This window comes from Lissotriton vulgaris, chromosome 11 (assembly GCF_964263255.1).
Source record: "Lissotriton vulgaris chromosome 11, aLisVul1.2, whole genome shotgun sequence".
In the NCBI taxonomy this organism is placed as follows: domain Eukaryota; kingdom Metazoa; phylum Chordata; class Amphibia; order Caudata; family Salamandridae; genus Lissotriton; species Lissotriton vulgaris.
The window spans coordinates 636,522,152-636,540,470 of NC_141699.1; the positions used below are offsets into that span (position 1 = coordinate 636,522,152).

General features: G+C 43.3%; 1 protein-coding gene across 1 annotated transcript in view; it reads right to left on the reverse strand.

Annotated features, from left to right (window-relative positions):
- LOC147683273 (uncharacterized) overlaps nt 1-18,319 on the reverse strand; it is a 1,451,334-nt gene that overhangs the window by 1,198,708 nt on the left and 234,307 nt on the right. Inside the window, exon 5 of the mRNA XM_086943731.1 lies at nt 16,155-16,229. Coding sequence (XP_086799857.1) covers nt 16,155-16,229 — 75 coding nt within the window. The remainder of the gene's footprint in view (nt 1-16,154; nt 16,230-18,319) is intronic.

Below are 18,319 nucleotides of genomic sequence, written 5' to 3' on the forward strand. Positions count from 1 at the left end.
AGCGTAATCTCCCAGCAGAAAGTGAGCTTGGTTAAAGCGAAATTTTGTAAGGAGCCACGGATGAAATGGTTTATTGACTATCGTCAAATATGATTGTATAGATAACGATGTCATCATCATGTAGTGAGACCTTACAGTTGGCTTCATAATTTCAATAGCCTCTCTTTCTGCTTCCTTTTTCTTTACAAAGTGGATCTTAACCCATCTAATGTCCTCTCTTATCAGACTCTCAGGGTTTGTATATAGATCAGGGCGGCCCAGGTATCCTGCTGTTGTTTTAATATGTGTTAACCACCCGATCTCAGCCACATTGTCCCGCCCCATGCAATCCCTGATGATATTGTGATTTAAAGATAAATCTGGATTGAGCCATGTTCTAATCCATGACAAGAGCGGGGCCAAGGACAGCGTGTCTTCAATATACCCCATCCCCAATTCCATATGGACTGCAAAAGCTGGAGTAGATTGGGGAAGGCCCATAAGGGATCGCAAGAATCTGTTTTCCTCTCTTTGTATTTGAGCCAAGTTTTTAATACCCCATATCGAGGCCCCATACCTAGCAAAGCAATGGCCAGGGTTTTGCTCTATAGATGGACAATATAGCCTCTGCTGGTTTCTCACCCAGTCGTTTTGCGAAACCCAGAATAGCGGCTGCCGATCTCTTTACTGCCGCTGCTTTGCTAGAAATTTGTGGTGCCCATGACCCTTTCTCATCAAACACCACTCCTAGGTAGGTAAAAACTTTGACTTTGGAGAGCACTGAGCCATTACAGAGAGGGTTTTTATACTGTTCTTGCGTTTGCCCACTGCCATTACATGTGATTTCTCTATATTTACTAATAGATCCAGGTCTTGCATGAAAGCCCCGAAAGAATTTAGTAGGTGTTGTAAGCCATTTAGGGTTCTCGACAACAATACCGTGTCGTCGGCATATAATAGAACCGGCATCAAGGAGCCACCCATGCGTGGTACATCAGTAGAAGCCGCTTCCAGGGACTTTCCTAATGAATTAATGTATAGGGAAAAAAGCAGGGGGGCCAGAATGCACCCTTGGCGCACCCCCCTTTCAGATTTAAAAAATGCGGTACAGTTTCCCTCTTGTGCCATGCGAATAGTCGCCCTCAGGTCACTATGGAGGTGCGCCAAAAAGTTCAGAAGTGCCCGATCTAGGCCCCTATCCAGGAGTATTGTCCACAGCTTTGACCTATTGACTAGGGGGGACATAGCAGCTCACTAGGGGTCCCGCATCGCCTCAGAAGGACTTTCCCAGCCTGCCTGCAGCCGCGGCGCTCTCTGCCACCGAGCGCCGCCGCAGAGCAGAGACCGGGGCTCGGGGAAACACGGACTTCAACCCCCAGCATCCCTAGCGGCCGGAAGCCGCACACCGCTATTTGGCGCCAGGCGGCGCATAAACTGCAGCACCACCGCCGGCAGAGCGGGGGACATAGCAGCTCACCAGGGGTCCCGCATCGCCTCAGAAGGACTTTCCCAGCCTGCCTGCAGCCGCGGCGCTCTCTGCCACCGAGCGCCGCCGCAGAGCAGAGACCGGGGCTCGGGGAAACAAGGACTTCAACCCCCAGCATCCCTAGCGGCCGGAAGCCGCACACCGCGATTTGGCGCCAGGCGGCGCATAAACTGCAGCACCACCCCCGGCAGAGCGGGGGACATAGCAGCTCACCAGGGGTCCCGCATCGCCTCAGAAGGACTTTCCCAGCCTGCCTGCAGCCGCGGCGCTCTCTGCCACCGAGCGCCGCCGCAGAGCAGAGACCGGGGCTCGGGGAAACAAGGACTTCAACCCCCAGCATCCCTAGCGGCCGGAAGCCGCACACCGCAATTTGGCGCCAGGCTGCAGCACCACCCCCGGCGACGCGGGAGCACGCGGGAGGCACCCGGGAGAAGCCCGGGACAAGGGCGGGACAGTCTACAGCAGTCCACGGCAGGAACAGGCAGGGCTGGGCCATCCATTGTACATCTGCTGTTAATATGGGTAAGCGAAAAAATGGAGCTACAACAGATGATGGTGGGAAGAAGGCAAAAGTTGCCAAACAATCCGACTCCATTATGTCCTACCTTACCTCTGCGGTTGGGGCTTTAACTAAAGAAATTGCTACAGCACAGCAAGAACTAGGCTTATTAGCCAAGTCTCCTTCTACAACTGTACTAACCCCAGCGCAAGTTATCCCCTTAGAGCCTGATGTCATTATCATAAAACCCTCTATTGCTACTGTTCCTAGTTTACCTCAAACTTGCGCACCCCAAACCTGCTACCCACAGTGACTTTGGACTCACCTGATAACCCAAAACCATCCGCGAAAAAGAGAAAGAAGGGTGAGGGAGATCCACAAGCTATAAAAGGGGTGGAGGAGACTTTGAAGGACCATCTTGAGGCTCTCTTCGAGGAACGAATTGAACCCCTTTTTAGTGGGTATTGCGAAGGACATAGTTGATACTATGAATACATGCCTCGAAGGATTGTTAAAAAAATGTGTTCTGATAGACGATCTAGTGAAAAAATCTGATAGTACGTCTAAGGGTGATACACTGGGTTCAGAACACCAAAGTGAACGTCAGACACCACCACCATTATTGGAACCTATTAATGATTCTATGGCAGTTTATAGTGTAGGGCCAGGAGAACCCCAGCCGCTTATATCTACCATCCCACAGGAGGTCCCTCCATCACTACGGGAGCCCACTCATCTAGAAAGCAAGATCCATCTAAACTTGCCCCCAGCAGTAGTACCTTTTGTGGCCGTATTTATAGGGGTGCCCCCGTTAAGGAAAGGTGAGGTTGAATCCACTGCTACACTCATAGGAAAGGCAAAAAAATGGTGTGATGACTCTAGTAGTGGTGAATCTAATACGTCCTCCAGTATTATTGTGGCGAGAAGAGTGGGGTGGGTGGGAAAGCGAGCTAAAACTGTGAAAGGTGACTGTCTGGTGATAAATTTCAATAATTCTCATTGCCCGACTAGTCTGTTTTGGGATGGATCAGACATACGGGAGAATGATACTCTCAGGGCGGTCCCCTTAGGGTTCTTTTATCCCCTGCAAACCCGCTTTAACTCATATATGAATGTACCCCCCAATATAGAGCCAGTGGGAAAAGGGTGGCAAACAGTAACTAGGAAAGCGAGATTAAATAGACCAACACATTATAGGGAAGGCCCAAGCCTGGACCTGGTAAACCGCTTCAATCCCCTATCTGACCTAAACACAAATGACTGACTATTAGCCCCAATAGCGACACCAATACAAGTAATTTCTGAGATGGTAGCTCCACCCCCATGTACATTCCTGACTTGGAATGTTGCAGGGACGAGAGCTAAAAAAACAGACCCAACTTGGGTAAAATATATCTCTAAATACAAGGTGATAGCTCTTCAAGAAACTTGGGACATCTCACCAACCTTCTTTTTAGACGGTTTCTTAAGTTTCACAATACCAGCAAGCTCTAGCAATGCTGGGAGAGCGAAAGGGGGGCTCACTATATTTTTTTCTCTAGACTTAGTAGGGATTTTTAATCAGCTGGACTCAGGTTCTCCAAATATCCTGGCAATAGAATGGACAGTTTCCCCAGGGTGTATAATACTCGTAATTAATTTTTATAATGCCTGGGGAAGACAAACTGAAACTGACCACGTGGATTACTTGGAGAATTTTATTAATAACTACAGTCAAAATACAAATATTCCTTTTGAAATCCTTTTATTGGGCGACTTCAATAGCCATAAATGTAAACTACTGTGCCACTCAGGTGATGCAGAGGCCCCAAATGGAGCTGGCATCCCTCACTTCGAACATACCCAAACAGGGGAGGCACTTGAAATATTGCTTGCTAGTTTTAATATGTATGAACCATATAAAACTGCAATAAATGAGATGGTACCCACTTTTAAAGGCTCAATCAATGGGTCGATAATTGATTATATATTCATTTCCCTAGGCCTCACCTCAAAGGTGAGAGATTATAAAGTAACTGCCTCACCCCATAGTGATCATAACCCTCTGTCGATTGAGATACACTGGAGTGACTTATGGCTTAAACAAGTGGGACAATCCCGGGTTTGCACCATGGCGGTGCCCAGTGATCAGGGCAGACGGCTCAAATGGGGTAAGGTTGTGGAGGAAAAGTTTATGGATACTTTATTGCCCAAAATTGAGGGACCATTGGAAACTTGTTTGGATCAAACTACCTAGAATCACCAAATCATTACAGCTTTTAATTTTATCTGTGCACAAACCGCCAGGGACCTCACAAAACCTTTATCACAGTACCCTATAAAGCCTCATAAATGGTTTGATACCAAATGCTCAAGGTCCCACAGAGATCTGAAACTGGCCCTTAAGGCTAAGGATAGAGAAAAAGAACTAATCTCAAATTTGAGGCGGGCCTATAAAGCAAATGTTAAGGCAAGGAAAAACGAGATCAAAAATAATGCTTGGAATGATCTTCTTAATATAGATGTCCTCAAAAACAGCAAACAATTTTGGGACATTATTAATCATTCTTTTTTTTCGGGGGATGATAATATGGTTACAGATTGTGTAATTCCTGACGAAAAATGGGTACAGCATTTTAGTAATATATATGGAGGTAACAAAAATGAAACCATAGGCATTACTGAGATGGACCATTGTTTAGCCACAGTAGAGTTCACTGAAGAGGAGGTTTATAAAGCCATAATGGAATCTACAAACAACAAGGCACCAGGCCCTGATGGAGTGCCGGCGGACTTTTTTAAATATTGCCTGACACTCTGGAGCAAAGTATTGGCTAGAGTGTTCAGAGTAACAAACGAAGGAACCCTCCCTGAAACATGGGCAACATCTATTATTGTACCTATTTTCAAGAAGGGAAATCGGGAGGACCCAGGGTGTTACCGCCCGATTTCCCTTATTGACTCTACCTTTAAAATCTTAGGTAGAGTCTTATTGGTCAAACTGAGGGATAATTTAGAACAGCATGGGGGGCTCTCAAATATCCAATATGGGTTTCGTGAAAATAGAGGGACGCTTGAACAATGTTCCAATCTTCACCTCTCGGTTTCCAAGTATACGATGGCAGGGGAGGGGTCAGTATATCTGGCTTTTATGGACCTCTCCTCGGCTTTCGACTTGGTGAACAGGAGTAAGCTATGGACTCTCCTTCTTGAGATAGGTATAGAGGAACATCTGGTGGCTTTTATTGCTAGGTTACATCAGGACCTTAATGCCAAAATAAGAGCCACTAGGGATGGAAGGTGTACGGACAGCTTTAAATCTGAGAAGGGGGTGTGCCAGGGTTGTATCCTGGCCCCCTTCTCTTTACCATCTATATAAATGGGCTGGGGAAACACCTTGAAGCAGGAATGGCGGACGTACCGCGTGTAGGAGGAGAGCAGATACCAGCCCTCCAATACGCGGACGATGCCGTTTTAATTGCACAAACCGGTATCGGTCTACAGGCCCTTCTGGACCGTTTTGGCTCCTTCATGGAGAACTTAGATCTGAAAATTAATGTTTCAAAGTCTCATACCATGATCATAGGACGTAAAGTAAATATGCTGCACAAAAAATCTTTTACCTGCAAGGGCGAGATTCTCTCTAGGGTACCAGTTTTTCCATACCTGGGGGTCCTTTTTGATCAAAGAGGGTCCTGGGTCCCCCAGATCAAAGCAAAGAGTCTTAGTCTAGCACGATCATCTTCAGCTCTGTTGGCCTTCACAAAAAGATTAGGAGCTAAACCGATGGAGGCAGTGATTAAAATATATAACAGCAAGTGTGTCCCAATTGCCATGTACGGGGCCGCTATGTGGGGATATGCAAACTTGGTAAAAATACAGAGGGTGGAAAATGGTATTATTAGGAAAATTCTATGTGTCCCAAATTCCACACCCACCTTCTCGATCCATGAAGAAATGGGCTTGCCCTACATTGTTGATAAATTAAAACTAGCCCCACTTCTTTTCTGGTCCAAAACATGGCTGAACCCCGAGCTAACGCTAAATCACGCCATCCTTAAAGATGTTATCTCAAGGGATAATGCCATGAGAATACCCTGGCTGAAATATATCAGATCTACTTTTTCTATGCTGGGGAGACCGGAACTCTTTAATGACCCAATTAACATCAGAAGGGAAGATATTGGATGGGTCAAGCAGGCGTTTCTGGAGAGGGCATGTATGGCAAGAGAGGAGTTGGAGCTGAAGAAACCCTCAGTAAGGGCGCATATAGTTTTAACGACCACCCCCTCCCTGGAACCGTACTTAAAAATTGTGACCAACCCACTCCATAGACTCCTACATACAAAATTCAGGCTGAATTTAATTCATTATTCATTAGGAAATTTCCCTGTGTGGTCAAAACCTGAAGACGGCCCACCCTGTGATTGTGATCAATTCTCAGTACAAGATACCCTCCATTTTACATTTTTCTGTGGTTTTTACACTAGGGAGAGGGTAAAATATCTACTTCCTCTTTTAAGGGCCGTTGGTTTCACTCAAATAAGGCCAGCTTTAATTTTTCTTCAAATGTTGGCAGACACCCATACTATGTTTAGTGTTGCCTGTTATTTAACAGCTGCATTCAGATCAAGGAAGAAAAGATTACCTAACATAGCCTATTTTTAATCCAAACTTGGTTTTAAAAGGAGATTTTTAATAATTGTAATAATTTTTAACTTTTGTAACTCTTTGGTAAAATGAAGTTAACATGTTGAAATTTAGTAACCAGATCAATTGATGTTTTAAATTGTATTTGTATGTTGTCCTTTTATGATTTTAACAAAAGTTGAATAAAGAGTATTTTGACTGACTGACTAGGTCAAAAGCTGTGGACAAGTCCATGAATGCCAGGTACATCATCCCCCTTGATGCTACTGTGTATTTGCTCAGTGTAAGATGGAGGTTTAGGCATTGATCCTCTGTACCTCTCCCGGATCGAAAGCCATACTGATTCTCACACAGAATATCTTTATTAGTGGCCCAGGCTGAAATTCTTTCTAGGATGACTTTACCTAAGATTTTAAAAGAAGAATCTAACAGGGATATGGGCCTATAGCATCTTGGGTCCCCTCTTTGACCCTTCTTAAAAATGGGAATTATAATGGACTGTGACCAGGATGTTGGGGCTCTTGACTTATCTACACTAACTACATTAAAGACATTAGTGAGGACCACTGACCACATGCCCAGATTTGCTTTAAACATGTCGGCCGGTACGCCATCTGGGCCTGGGGCCTTCTGGCCCGCCGTGTCCTCAATTGCCTTCTGCACCTCCTTTATAGAAAATCTAGGTAAAATCTCCTGCGTCTCAATCAGAATTGGGTCTAGGGAGCCTAGCTCGAGATTGCTGCCATAGATTTTTTGAAAATGATCCAGCCAATCCTGTTCGGGGATATTTACCTCTAGTGGCGCATTCTCTTTCCCATTAAATAAGGGAGTGTTAACAATTGTCCAGAATTTAGCGCTATCCCTCAAAATAGCCTTTTCATGTAAGTCATCCCATGCCTGTCTTTTTATTTCATTTTTTCGCCTTAAAATATTCAAATTATACTTTTTCCTAAGCTTGGCCACCTCCTGTCTGTCTCGGGGTATCTTTTTTAGTGCTTTATATAATTCTCTATGGAGCATTCATTATCAAACCACCCCTTTGCCTTTTTCTCATTGTTTTTCAATTTGCATTTTAAATCATCCGCTACTTAATGGCAGATAGTTTCGAATGACAAAATTATATTCCTCTCATATTTAAGTGGTTCCCTACAGATGTTAATTTCTTTACCCACCTTTGAATTTAGGGAATAAAAAAAGTCCTCTGGGATGATTTTGCTACATTTAACCCGTCTCCCCTGGTCCTTAGCAGTTAAATCTGTAAATATTTCTGCATTTGCTCCTCTATTAAATAAAAACAGGTTGTTGTTATCTAATTCTAACACTACAGGATTATGATCACTGAATGTAGTATGTATAGCATTATAAAAAATTACATTATGTAACATGCCCGGAGAGATAAATATGTAATCAATAATAGTATTACTGTCCCTGGCACTGTAAGTTGGCACCCTCTCTTTAGTATTGAAGAACTCTGGTTCAGATAAATCGTTCTCTAGGAGAAGTTCTTCTAGGGCGGACCCCTTTACAGAATGTTCAAAGTGTGAAAAGAGCAGCATATCTATATTTGTAGTATCTCTAAACTGGCAATTCTGTTGGCATAGATGTACATTAAAATCCCCCATCAGGGTGAAATATACGAAAGTGGTTTGACCCTCCTTATAGTTACATAACAACTCTGTCAGGGAGTTAATGGTGTCATTTTGATGCGTGCTTTGTATGGCATTATAAAAGTTAATATAAACACATTTATAATTGTTAGGCATAGTTACTTCCAAAACTAAGTAGTTTTGGGATGGTGTGTTTAATACCTTTACAGTGCCTCTCACATTAACAGATATTAAAAACAGCAACCCCCCTTTATTTCGACCTGAACTCGATTCCTGGGCAGCTACAAAATAGGATGTATATCCATCTAACCAAAAATCACAATCCCTATCCCACGTCTCCTGTAGGGCTACCACATTACATTCTTTTAGCAAATCAAGCCATCTTGTGTCACCCCTTTTTGAGCGTAAGCCTGCGATATTCCAGCTCATCATTTTCACTGTATTACCCTTTCCATCTATAGTAGGCAGAATGGGTTGTGACAGGTTTAGGGTACTACCAGGGGAGGTCAGTGAATCGTTTTCCTCCAGATTTGATAGGGCAGAAAACCTGTTTGTTAGCACCAATCCAGTTCTTACTTCACTTCCACGGTTATCACAGGATTTTGGTAACATGCCTGTTGTTTGCATGGCCCAGGAGCTAGGGCAGGGGGTATGACTAGGGTTAACATGATGAATAACCCTACCCGGTTGCAACTTATGTGGTACGGGTCGTGGGTAAAAGAAACCTAAGGGTACCGCTCTGATCCTGTCTTCTTTTACCTCTGTAGCATCCCAAAATAACAGTGAAGCCTCATGGGGTCTATTAAAATTAACAATCAGGCAATCACCAGCAAATTTCTTGTCTGTAAACCCCACCCAGTCAACCCGTCTGCCAGTCTGAATACAGTCTGAGATATTATTTGGGCCGTGCAATTTGCATCACACCAAGTCTTAATATTATCTAACTGAGCACCATTTGACTCAATTTCACCCGGTTTCAATACATGTACATTCACCAATACAGCAACAAAAGGTGTAGCTTCCGGGGGAAGGTGAACTGGTGGCCTTGGACGCTGTCTCCTAGACCCTAATGAGTTAGGCTCAACTAATGGTGGTGCCATGGCCTGAGGAAAACAGGTTTTACTTATCAACTGCGCCCTAGATGTTATACTATTATCCTTTTGCCTACTTACACAAGCCTTAGAGTCTTGTAACGGTGCGGTTGATATCAATGGACCTAGTGATACAGTATTCCCTAATTCCATAGGGGATTGGGGTTGTTTATTTTGATTGGTAGGAGGCCGTGGTATTATATTTGTTGTGGGTACACGGGGCTTATTCTCGTTTGATATTAAAAAAGCATTAATCCTTTCACATTTCCCCAATATTTCAGCTACGCATTCCTTTAGTGTATCTATTAAGTCAGTAGAGATCTGTATAAGTACCACTTCAAGCTTATCCGCAAGCACTTTCTCCACTATGTCCTTAATTGAAGATTCAAAGTCACTCAATGGTTTGCGGGATTTTTTATGGGAGTGTGGTCCTTGTGCTTGAGGTTTTTGAATTAGCCTTTTGATGCGCTTGATAGCGTGGGGTACAGTCTCCTGAGTACAATTATGTATAGATTGTTGGGTGTCTTGTTTACTATTCTCTTGGCCCTCTTGTCCAGAAGTATAAACTATCTCTTGTGGCACAATATCAATTACATTGTCAATGAGAATTGCAGGCTCCAAGGGGATAGGAAATCTATTTACTGAGTAAGATAGTTGGCTATCCAATATTATCGGATCCAAGCCCAGTTCATGTTCTTTTTCTGCGATTTCCTGATTCAATTTGCCCACAGCAGTAGTGAGATATGTCATGTTGGCCGATGCAGTAGCTTTACGTGCAACTTTGGCTTTAACTGTACCCCCATTAGTAGATGTTTGCAGTTTGCGCTTACCCATTTTGTAGAGCAGATCGAAGGGGGGGGGGGCCCGTCCCGCCCCTCGTCGTCCCCGGTCGGCCACAGACGGCCCGCCCTCTGCCCGGGCTCAGCCCGGCGCCACCCGCGCGTGTCCCGCGACGCGGGAGAAGCACCGCCTCTAAAGGCGCCTCCGTGCGCGGGAAAGTGGCGCAGCTGTGGGCGTCCCGTCCTCCAGCAAGGAACGCTGGGAAGTGTAGTCCCTTACTCACTCCCCCCTCTCGGCGGCCGCGATGGCAACTGCGGCGGCGGGGGAGAGCGGTAGGGTGCTGGCGCGGTGGTCGCGGTTCTGCAGGGCTGCCAGGTAGGGTGAAAGTCAGCCTATGTTGGAGTCCCCCCAGTGAGTGAATTAGCCCATCCCTTAAGGGCATACTAACTACAAATGATCATGAAGCATTAAGCTTGTGAGAACTACAGAGCCTAGTGGTTTATAAAGAACATATGCAAGAGCCTAGGTGATTCGAGCATTGCTCCAACCTGTAGAGCAACTATGGAGCAAGACTATTAACAAATTGAAGACTCAAGATCTCCCTGTCCTCATCTTCCTCTAAAAGTATTGCAATTCAGCTAAACAGCCTCATAGCACATATGAGTGAGTCTGACTGAGTAGAGGTGAAGTGTGAGTGAATCAATGTGGGTGGAGAGGTATAAGAATTGCTTGCTAATGTCTTCTTCTCTCTACATAGACGTTAGATGGTAATCTTCCGGAGTTCTACTCCATATAACGAGCCGCTTCCAAGTGACAAATCCAGGTAGCCAAAAGAGAAGGAACAAAATCCAGAATGTAGATCACCAGTTGGCTGTCTTTTGTTATTTTATCCCCACCCCATTCCCTGGGGTGCACTTCCTGGCAAGCCGTATATAAGTTCCCCATAGAAAACACTAAAGGGAGTGGATGGACTGTCTTCAACCATCGCTCCTGTTGGGTTGGAACACTAAGTTAGCGCAAATTTGTGTGTTCTGGCTTCTAAAAGATAGCCTAGCTTATGAACTTACCCACCCCGAATGATGAATACCAATTGTGTACTAACCACCATTCTAGAAACAATCAATAGTTGTAATTGGTTGGACAGGCCTCTTGAGCAGAGAGTCAGTAATTTAAAACAAAGTTGGGGTCCATATGCAGGAAAGTGGTAGTTCTTTCCTGGGAGGGGAAGTCAGATAGTGGTAGTGTAGGTGGGGTGTAAATTTGAAACCCTGGACGTTACCACCACCTTCAGCTAGATGCAGAAGCCTCTTCCACTCACAGTTCCACACCCTATCCCTCCAGGATGAAGCTCGGAAAACAGGGTTTTACTCTTCCTAAAAGTCCCTGATGCTCCTAGTTTTAGTCAGGTGGTTCATCCCCCACAGATTCCACTGGCCTCTCCCAAACATTTTTATAGAGATCCTAAGAAATTTAGCATTTTTATCAATCAGTGCAGACTTTATTTCTTATGTAAACCAGCCACTTTCCCAGATGACTAAACCAAAACAGTATTTGAGTTGTCCTATCTGAGAGGGTACGCTAGTAGCTGGTCTATTCCATTAATTGAATGTGACAATCCTCTACTATGCAATATCTCTGCATTCTTAGGAGAAATGAGAAAGTTGTTTGATCGGAAAACTCACCTTTTCTCCCTAGATCGGGAGTTAATTACCCTAAGTCAAGACTCTTAAGATTTGCTAACATATATCACATGTTTAATAGGATAGTTGTGGAAACACACTGGCCTGTAAAAAACTGATCCCTCTTTTTTTCCAGGGTTTTTAAAGCGAGTTAAAGGATGTATTGGCCCAGGTTGCAAATTTACCAGGCACCTGTGAAGATTTGATAGGCCTAACTGTTTTGCTAGATCATAGGTCACAACAGCGAGAGGCAATAAGAAATGGGGAGATCCAAAACTAATATTAGTCTGCCCTGAAGCTATAAGTGAGGAGAAGTCTAAAAATACCAACTGAGTAGAACCAATGCAAGTGAATGTAATACGAGGACCCTTGTCTCAGAAGAAAGGTAGAAGAGGAGAAAGCTGAAGATTTGTATGTGTTGCGGCAAAAGCAGAAATGTTATTAAAGTTTTCAGAGCGTGAAACATATCGACTGAGAAGAAGGGTCCAGGTAAAAGTCAAGCAATCACCCAAAACACATATGATGAAGACATGGATTCTGACAACTAGTTTTCCCAGAGCCAACAGAGGGCTCTTGTTTATGAAAGAAGAAAATGAGATCTCATTTGTATTGGCCAGTACTCTAAAAAGCTATGTAGCCCACATAAACGTGTATGTCAACTTGTGGTTTCCCAATGAACGACAAGATACAGTTCCAGCCTTGCCGGATTCAGGAGCTACAGGTAATTTTATTGATTAAACTTCATGTTCCTTGCATCAAAAAGAAAGCCACAGAGTCTGTAAGAGCAGTGGATGGCATCACTTTAACCTCGGGTCCTGTGCAACATTATACTTTCTCTTTAATGATGCAATTTGGAGCAGATCATTTTGAACATTTACAATTTGATTTGAGTGGCACACTGCAATTCTGACTGATACTTGGAATACCGTGGCTCACACTACATGACCACACTGTTCATTGGGTGGCCTATTCAGTAACTATGGCCTCCCAATTTTGTTGTAAACATAGTACAAAGGAATAGGTATTTTCAAAAGAAACTTCAGACAATCCAGGCAGATTCATTACTTCTAGTAGCAAGGAATCTCAGGTTTGCAGTGTAACAGTTTACCAAACACTTCTCAGGAGTACCAAGCAGTATTTTAGGCAGAAGGCAATCAACTTCCCCCTCATCACAATTAAAACTGCCAAATAGACTTAGTTTCAGTGGCAGCTAATCCTTGCAGTCGGATTTATTCTCTGACTTAACCGTAAACTCAACACTTGCAAGCATATCTCGTCAAAAACCAAGCCTCAGAATTTATTCAGCCTTCACAGTATCCAGCTTTGTCACTCCTCTTCTTTGTCCCTCAAAAAGGAGGTGATCTATGATGTTGTATCAATTACAGATGTATCAACCGAGTCACAGTTAAAAATGGGTATACTTTACCTCTTATACCAGTCCTATTAGAACAACTAAAGGGGGCCAACGTGTTTACTAAGCTGGATGCCAGAGGGGTGTATCACCTTGTTCGAGTTCAGCAAGTGACGTGAGGAAAACCGCGCTCAAAACCAACTTTGGCATGTTTTAATATAGGGTCATGTCCTTCGGTCTTTGCAACACACCAGCAGCATTCTAGTGTTTTATGATGATGTCCATGGAGGATATCCGGACATATTTTGTGTTGTTTACATAGACAATATTTTGACCTACTTGGAAACAATGCAAGAACATGTAACTCAAATCCAGGCTGTTCTGGAAAGACTGCAGCAACACAGCCTATTCATAAATCTAGAAAATTGTCTGTTCCATGTTACTGAAATTGAGTTTTTGAGATACATTATAAACCAAGAAGGCAAACCTTTACATAGTATTTAGGGTTTTGCAAATTTTTACAGGCGTTTTATCACAGATTTTTCAGGAATAATTCAACCCATCACTTGCCTCTTGAGAAAGGGTATATCTTTTGTGTGGACGCGAGAGGCTGAAAAGACGTTTCATGTATTAAAGCAACAGTTCACTCAAGGTCCTGTTTTGAGACGTCTGGATGTCAAATTATCATTGGTATTAGAAGCTGATGCTTCTCATTTCTCAACGGGAGGACTACTGTCCCAAAAACATACAGACAACGGACAAGTACATCCAATATATACCATTGACAAGTACATCCAATATGTACCATTCTCAGAAGTTCACACTCTGCAAAGCAAACTACAGCATCACTGACAAAGAGATTTTAGCCATTAAACATGTGTCTGGAAAATGGATCCACTAATTACAGTGAGCCCGGCATACAATATAACGTTTTTCTGATCATCGAAGTTAGCCGTTTCTGAAAACCGTCAGCACTGAGTCCACGACAATTGCATTGCTCTTGTTTTTTTCAGATTTTTATTTCATAATAAAATATCGACCAGGCCCACAGAACGGGAAAGCCGATACTCTTTCAAGAACTCAAGCACCACATGAGGAAATCAGCAAACCAGTGCTGGAAACCTCTTTAATTTTGTCAGGAGCGACCCAATTTGATTACTTTCTAACTACTCTTGAAGAACAGAAACTGAAAAAATACGCTTTATCATGTGTACTAGAAGAACAAGTGACAGAGGGGTGTCATCTTATATCTACATGAAGCCCTATACATCCATAGTAATGCCCTGCAACAAGTGTTAAGTTGGATACATGACTCAGCCTTGGGTGAAGGGTGGCATATAGGCATACATAAGACAATTACAGCAGCTCATTGTCAGTTCTGCTGGCCCACCTTATGACAGGACATAAAACACTATGTAAAAATACTTGTGCAGTTCATCCTTAAGGAAAGGCAGATCATAAACGCCCAGTAGGGCTATAACAAACTATTCCAATACTACCAAGCCCTTGGTTTACCGTGTCCATGGACGTTGAGGTATGAATGCCTACTAGTGAGGGAAACATAGTTATTCCTGTGGTCATGGAAAATGTAACGAAAGTGGGACATTTTAGTGCTCCAGCCAAACAGCCAACAGCTGTAGTACTATCCAAGGTATTCTTACAACACACTGTGAAACTATATGGTATTCCCACAGTACCTATAACTTACTGAGGGTCCCAGTGTACATCACGCTTCTAGTTGAAGCTTTGCAAATCTAGGCACATTGAAGATTGATTGTCTACAAGTTATGGCCCCCATCACAACAGGAAAACCGAGCACTTAAATCAAACATTAGAACAGTATCATAGGTGTCTAGCTACTCCACAAGGGAAGGTACTGGAGCACCTTTTTGTGAATGGTGGAATTGACTTACAATTATTTAGACCATATCACTTTAGGGTATTCCCCCTTTTATTGTATGAATGGATTCAATCTGAAGACACTATCTTTTGAGTAGCCTGCTACCACTCAACGTCCATGTATAGAAGAACATCATGAACACATTAGCTGTGTCCTTCAGGCAGCAAAACAGCAGCTAGAAAAGGCTCAAACTGTGAGTAAATATTAAGCAGATAAGAAACGCTCAACTGCGCCACCTCATTAAGTTGGACACCAGGTATGGTGAACCACAAGAAACCTGGCCCTAAAAGGCAATCGCAAGTTAAAGCCAAAATAGATTGGCCCTACAGCATCACCAAGTTCATTGATCCAGCGGCTATGCAACTGCTGTTGCCACCCACTTTACATATACTTCCCATGTTTCACTTGTCTTTACTGCACCCCTATCATCCACCCACACAACTCCCAAAACCCCCGCAGACAGTCAAGATTGAGGGGGGGGTTGGAATATAAAGTGAAACAGATTCTAGATTCTCCAATGATATGAGGGCAGGTGTACTACTTGATTAATTGGAAGGGGTTTGGGCGAGAAAAAAAGGCCTTGGAAGCCAGGTCATGACCTCCGAACTCGTAAATGTTTGCATTAATTTCACATCTGGCATCCTTTAAAACCAGGTCAACTGCCAAGAAGGCAGTCTTTAAGAGGGTAACTGTTAATGGCTCACACATACATACACATCCCACTTTCCCATGAAGGCCAAGAGCCAGTTTTTGCCCCCAATAAGAACTCCTGGATAGGTCGAATGTGTCAATGGCATGATTCAGAGTATGTAAGTGGATTGTTTAAAAAGTAACTGGTACGAGAATGGGCTGTAAATGCTGTAGAGTGGATAATAAGGAAAATTGAAACATGCAGCCAATAGCATGTGTTGTAGAGCGCTGCTTTCTAGTTTGAATTTGTTGCTCAGAAATTCAACCAGCAAGATATCTGCTAGTGAAAGTCATGCTTGATTATGTAATATCGGCGGCTATTTGGGAAACCGGAAGGCTACATGAACAGCACCCTGCAACCGTATGCTTTCTAGGCAATCTGTGCCTAATAAGAAGACGGTCATCTGTGTCTCAGCAACTAGCTCCCCACCAGCGACCTACAACGTGGTGTGGCTACACTTACCTAACATGACTTCGGCCAGGAAGCTTTCCTGTTCAGCGCTTCTGGTCTTCTGCTCCATTGCATACAGAAGACCTACTGATAAAGAAAGAAAGAAGGATTAAAGCTAAGTGCTATTTAACTGAAAGCAGTCACATGCATGACGAACATTGTTTCAGTGATTGTGATGGAAGAATAGTGATCTGTGCTAGTGAGTGAATGAACCCATCCCTGAAGAGCATAAAAAGTACGAATGATCATGAAGCATTAAGCTTATGAGAACTACAGAGCATAGTGGTTTATAAAGAACTCAAGCAAGAGCCTTGGTGATTTAAGCATTGCTCCAACCGGTAGAGCCACTATTGAGCGAGACTATTACCAAATGAAGGCTCACGATCTCTCTGTCCTTATCCTCCTCTACTAATACTACAATTAAGCTAAACAGCCTCATAACATGTGTGAGTGAGTTTGACTGGGTACAGGTGAAGTGTGAGTGAATCAATGTGGGTTGAGAGGTATAAGAATTGCTTGCTTATCTTTTCTTCTCTCTATATAGACGTTAGATGGTAATCTTCCTGAGATCTACTGCATATAACAACCCGCTTCCCAGAAACAAATCCAGGTGGCCGAAAGAGAAGGAACAAAATGCAGACTGCAGATCACCAGTTGGCTGGATTTTGTTATTTTATCCACACCCTCATTCTCCTGGGTGGGCTTCCAGACAAGTAGTTTATCTGTTGCCCTAGGAGAACACTAAAAGAAGTGGATGGACTGTATTCAACCATCGCTCCTACTGGACCACATCACCAGGCTAGTTCAAGTTCATGTGTTCTGGCTTCTAACATTTGCTTTGGGTATCCCTGTAAGACAATGATTACCTCAAGTGTCTCATGGCTATGACAAACTTGGAAGAATCACAATACATTCTTACTCACATTCACTCATTCACTCTCATTCTCTCACTCACTCACTCTGTCTAACACCCCTTTACACTATTTTTATTAATTCTCACTCTCTCATTGGTATGCACTATTAAACTCCCTCATACCTAATGACACTCAGGCCCAGAGTTACTTACACTTGGCAGAAGGTCTGTGTTACTTTTGTGATGCAACCCCAATGCAAGGTATTAAGGTGGGATTTACAATCCAATCAAATTGTAATTTGAATTGAATAGTATCCCAAAGAAATACAAATTGGTGCTATGTACTTCTTTGGCGTTCCATGAGTGGTGCATGAGGATTCCTTTGAAACCAGATATGGGTTTGCTGAAACTCAATGTCTACAAACATTGTTGAACAAGGTTGTGTGCAAACTGATGCCTTCTCTTGGAAGTCATAATAAGGAGAAATGTATTCAATTCTTCTCATTTTTCATATGAGCTACATTCTACAGCACACATACAAATGAGAAAAGCCTAAAAGCACAGTTTTCTGGAAAGAGCCCCTTCCAGAACAAAATCTATGCTTCAGAGAATGTATACGCCCTTGCACTATGGACCACGGATGTGTGCATTTGTGCATGGTTGCTAAAAAGTGCACCAGCACATGAGGAGAGAAAAAAAATAACATAACTTAGTTGATATGGTTGATTTATTCTCTCCCTGGCGCAAGATAAAGCAGCAACTTTGATGCAGTGTTGCCTTGCATCAAAAAATTGTAAATCTGGACCTCATCTCATACAATTTCATTCAATCTCACTCAATATCTGACACCGAATCTCACTCCCTTCACTTCACTCACACGCATACACACTTGCTGACATATATACATTCTCTCTCTCACTTAAACACACTCTCAAATGCAAGAGCGCACACAACATATATTTAAAACCATTTTTACTTACCATAACTGCCACCAAAGGTCCCATTCCAGATAAATGTGCTTCATATTTTATTACACTAATAATGCATATTGGAATGGTATTAATTATAAGTATAACGTAAAATGGCAGGAAAATGTGAAATGAAGAGCCGCCTCTCTGTTCTTGGCACTGTTTTTGCCACCTCTGAGACCAATTGGTCACATAGGCAGTGCCATGGGTCTCAAGGGGCATGCCAGGGGTCGCAGATGCGACACCTGGCAACCGCTAAATGATGTCCATGACTACACCTAGTTTGCAGATGGTCAAACCAATAATGGCATATCATTTCACTAATTCCTCAGTCCTGAAAAACATTGGCCCAGGCC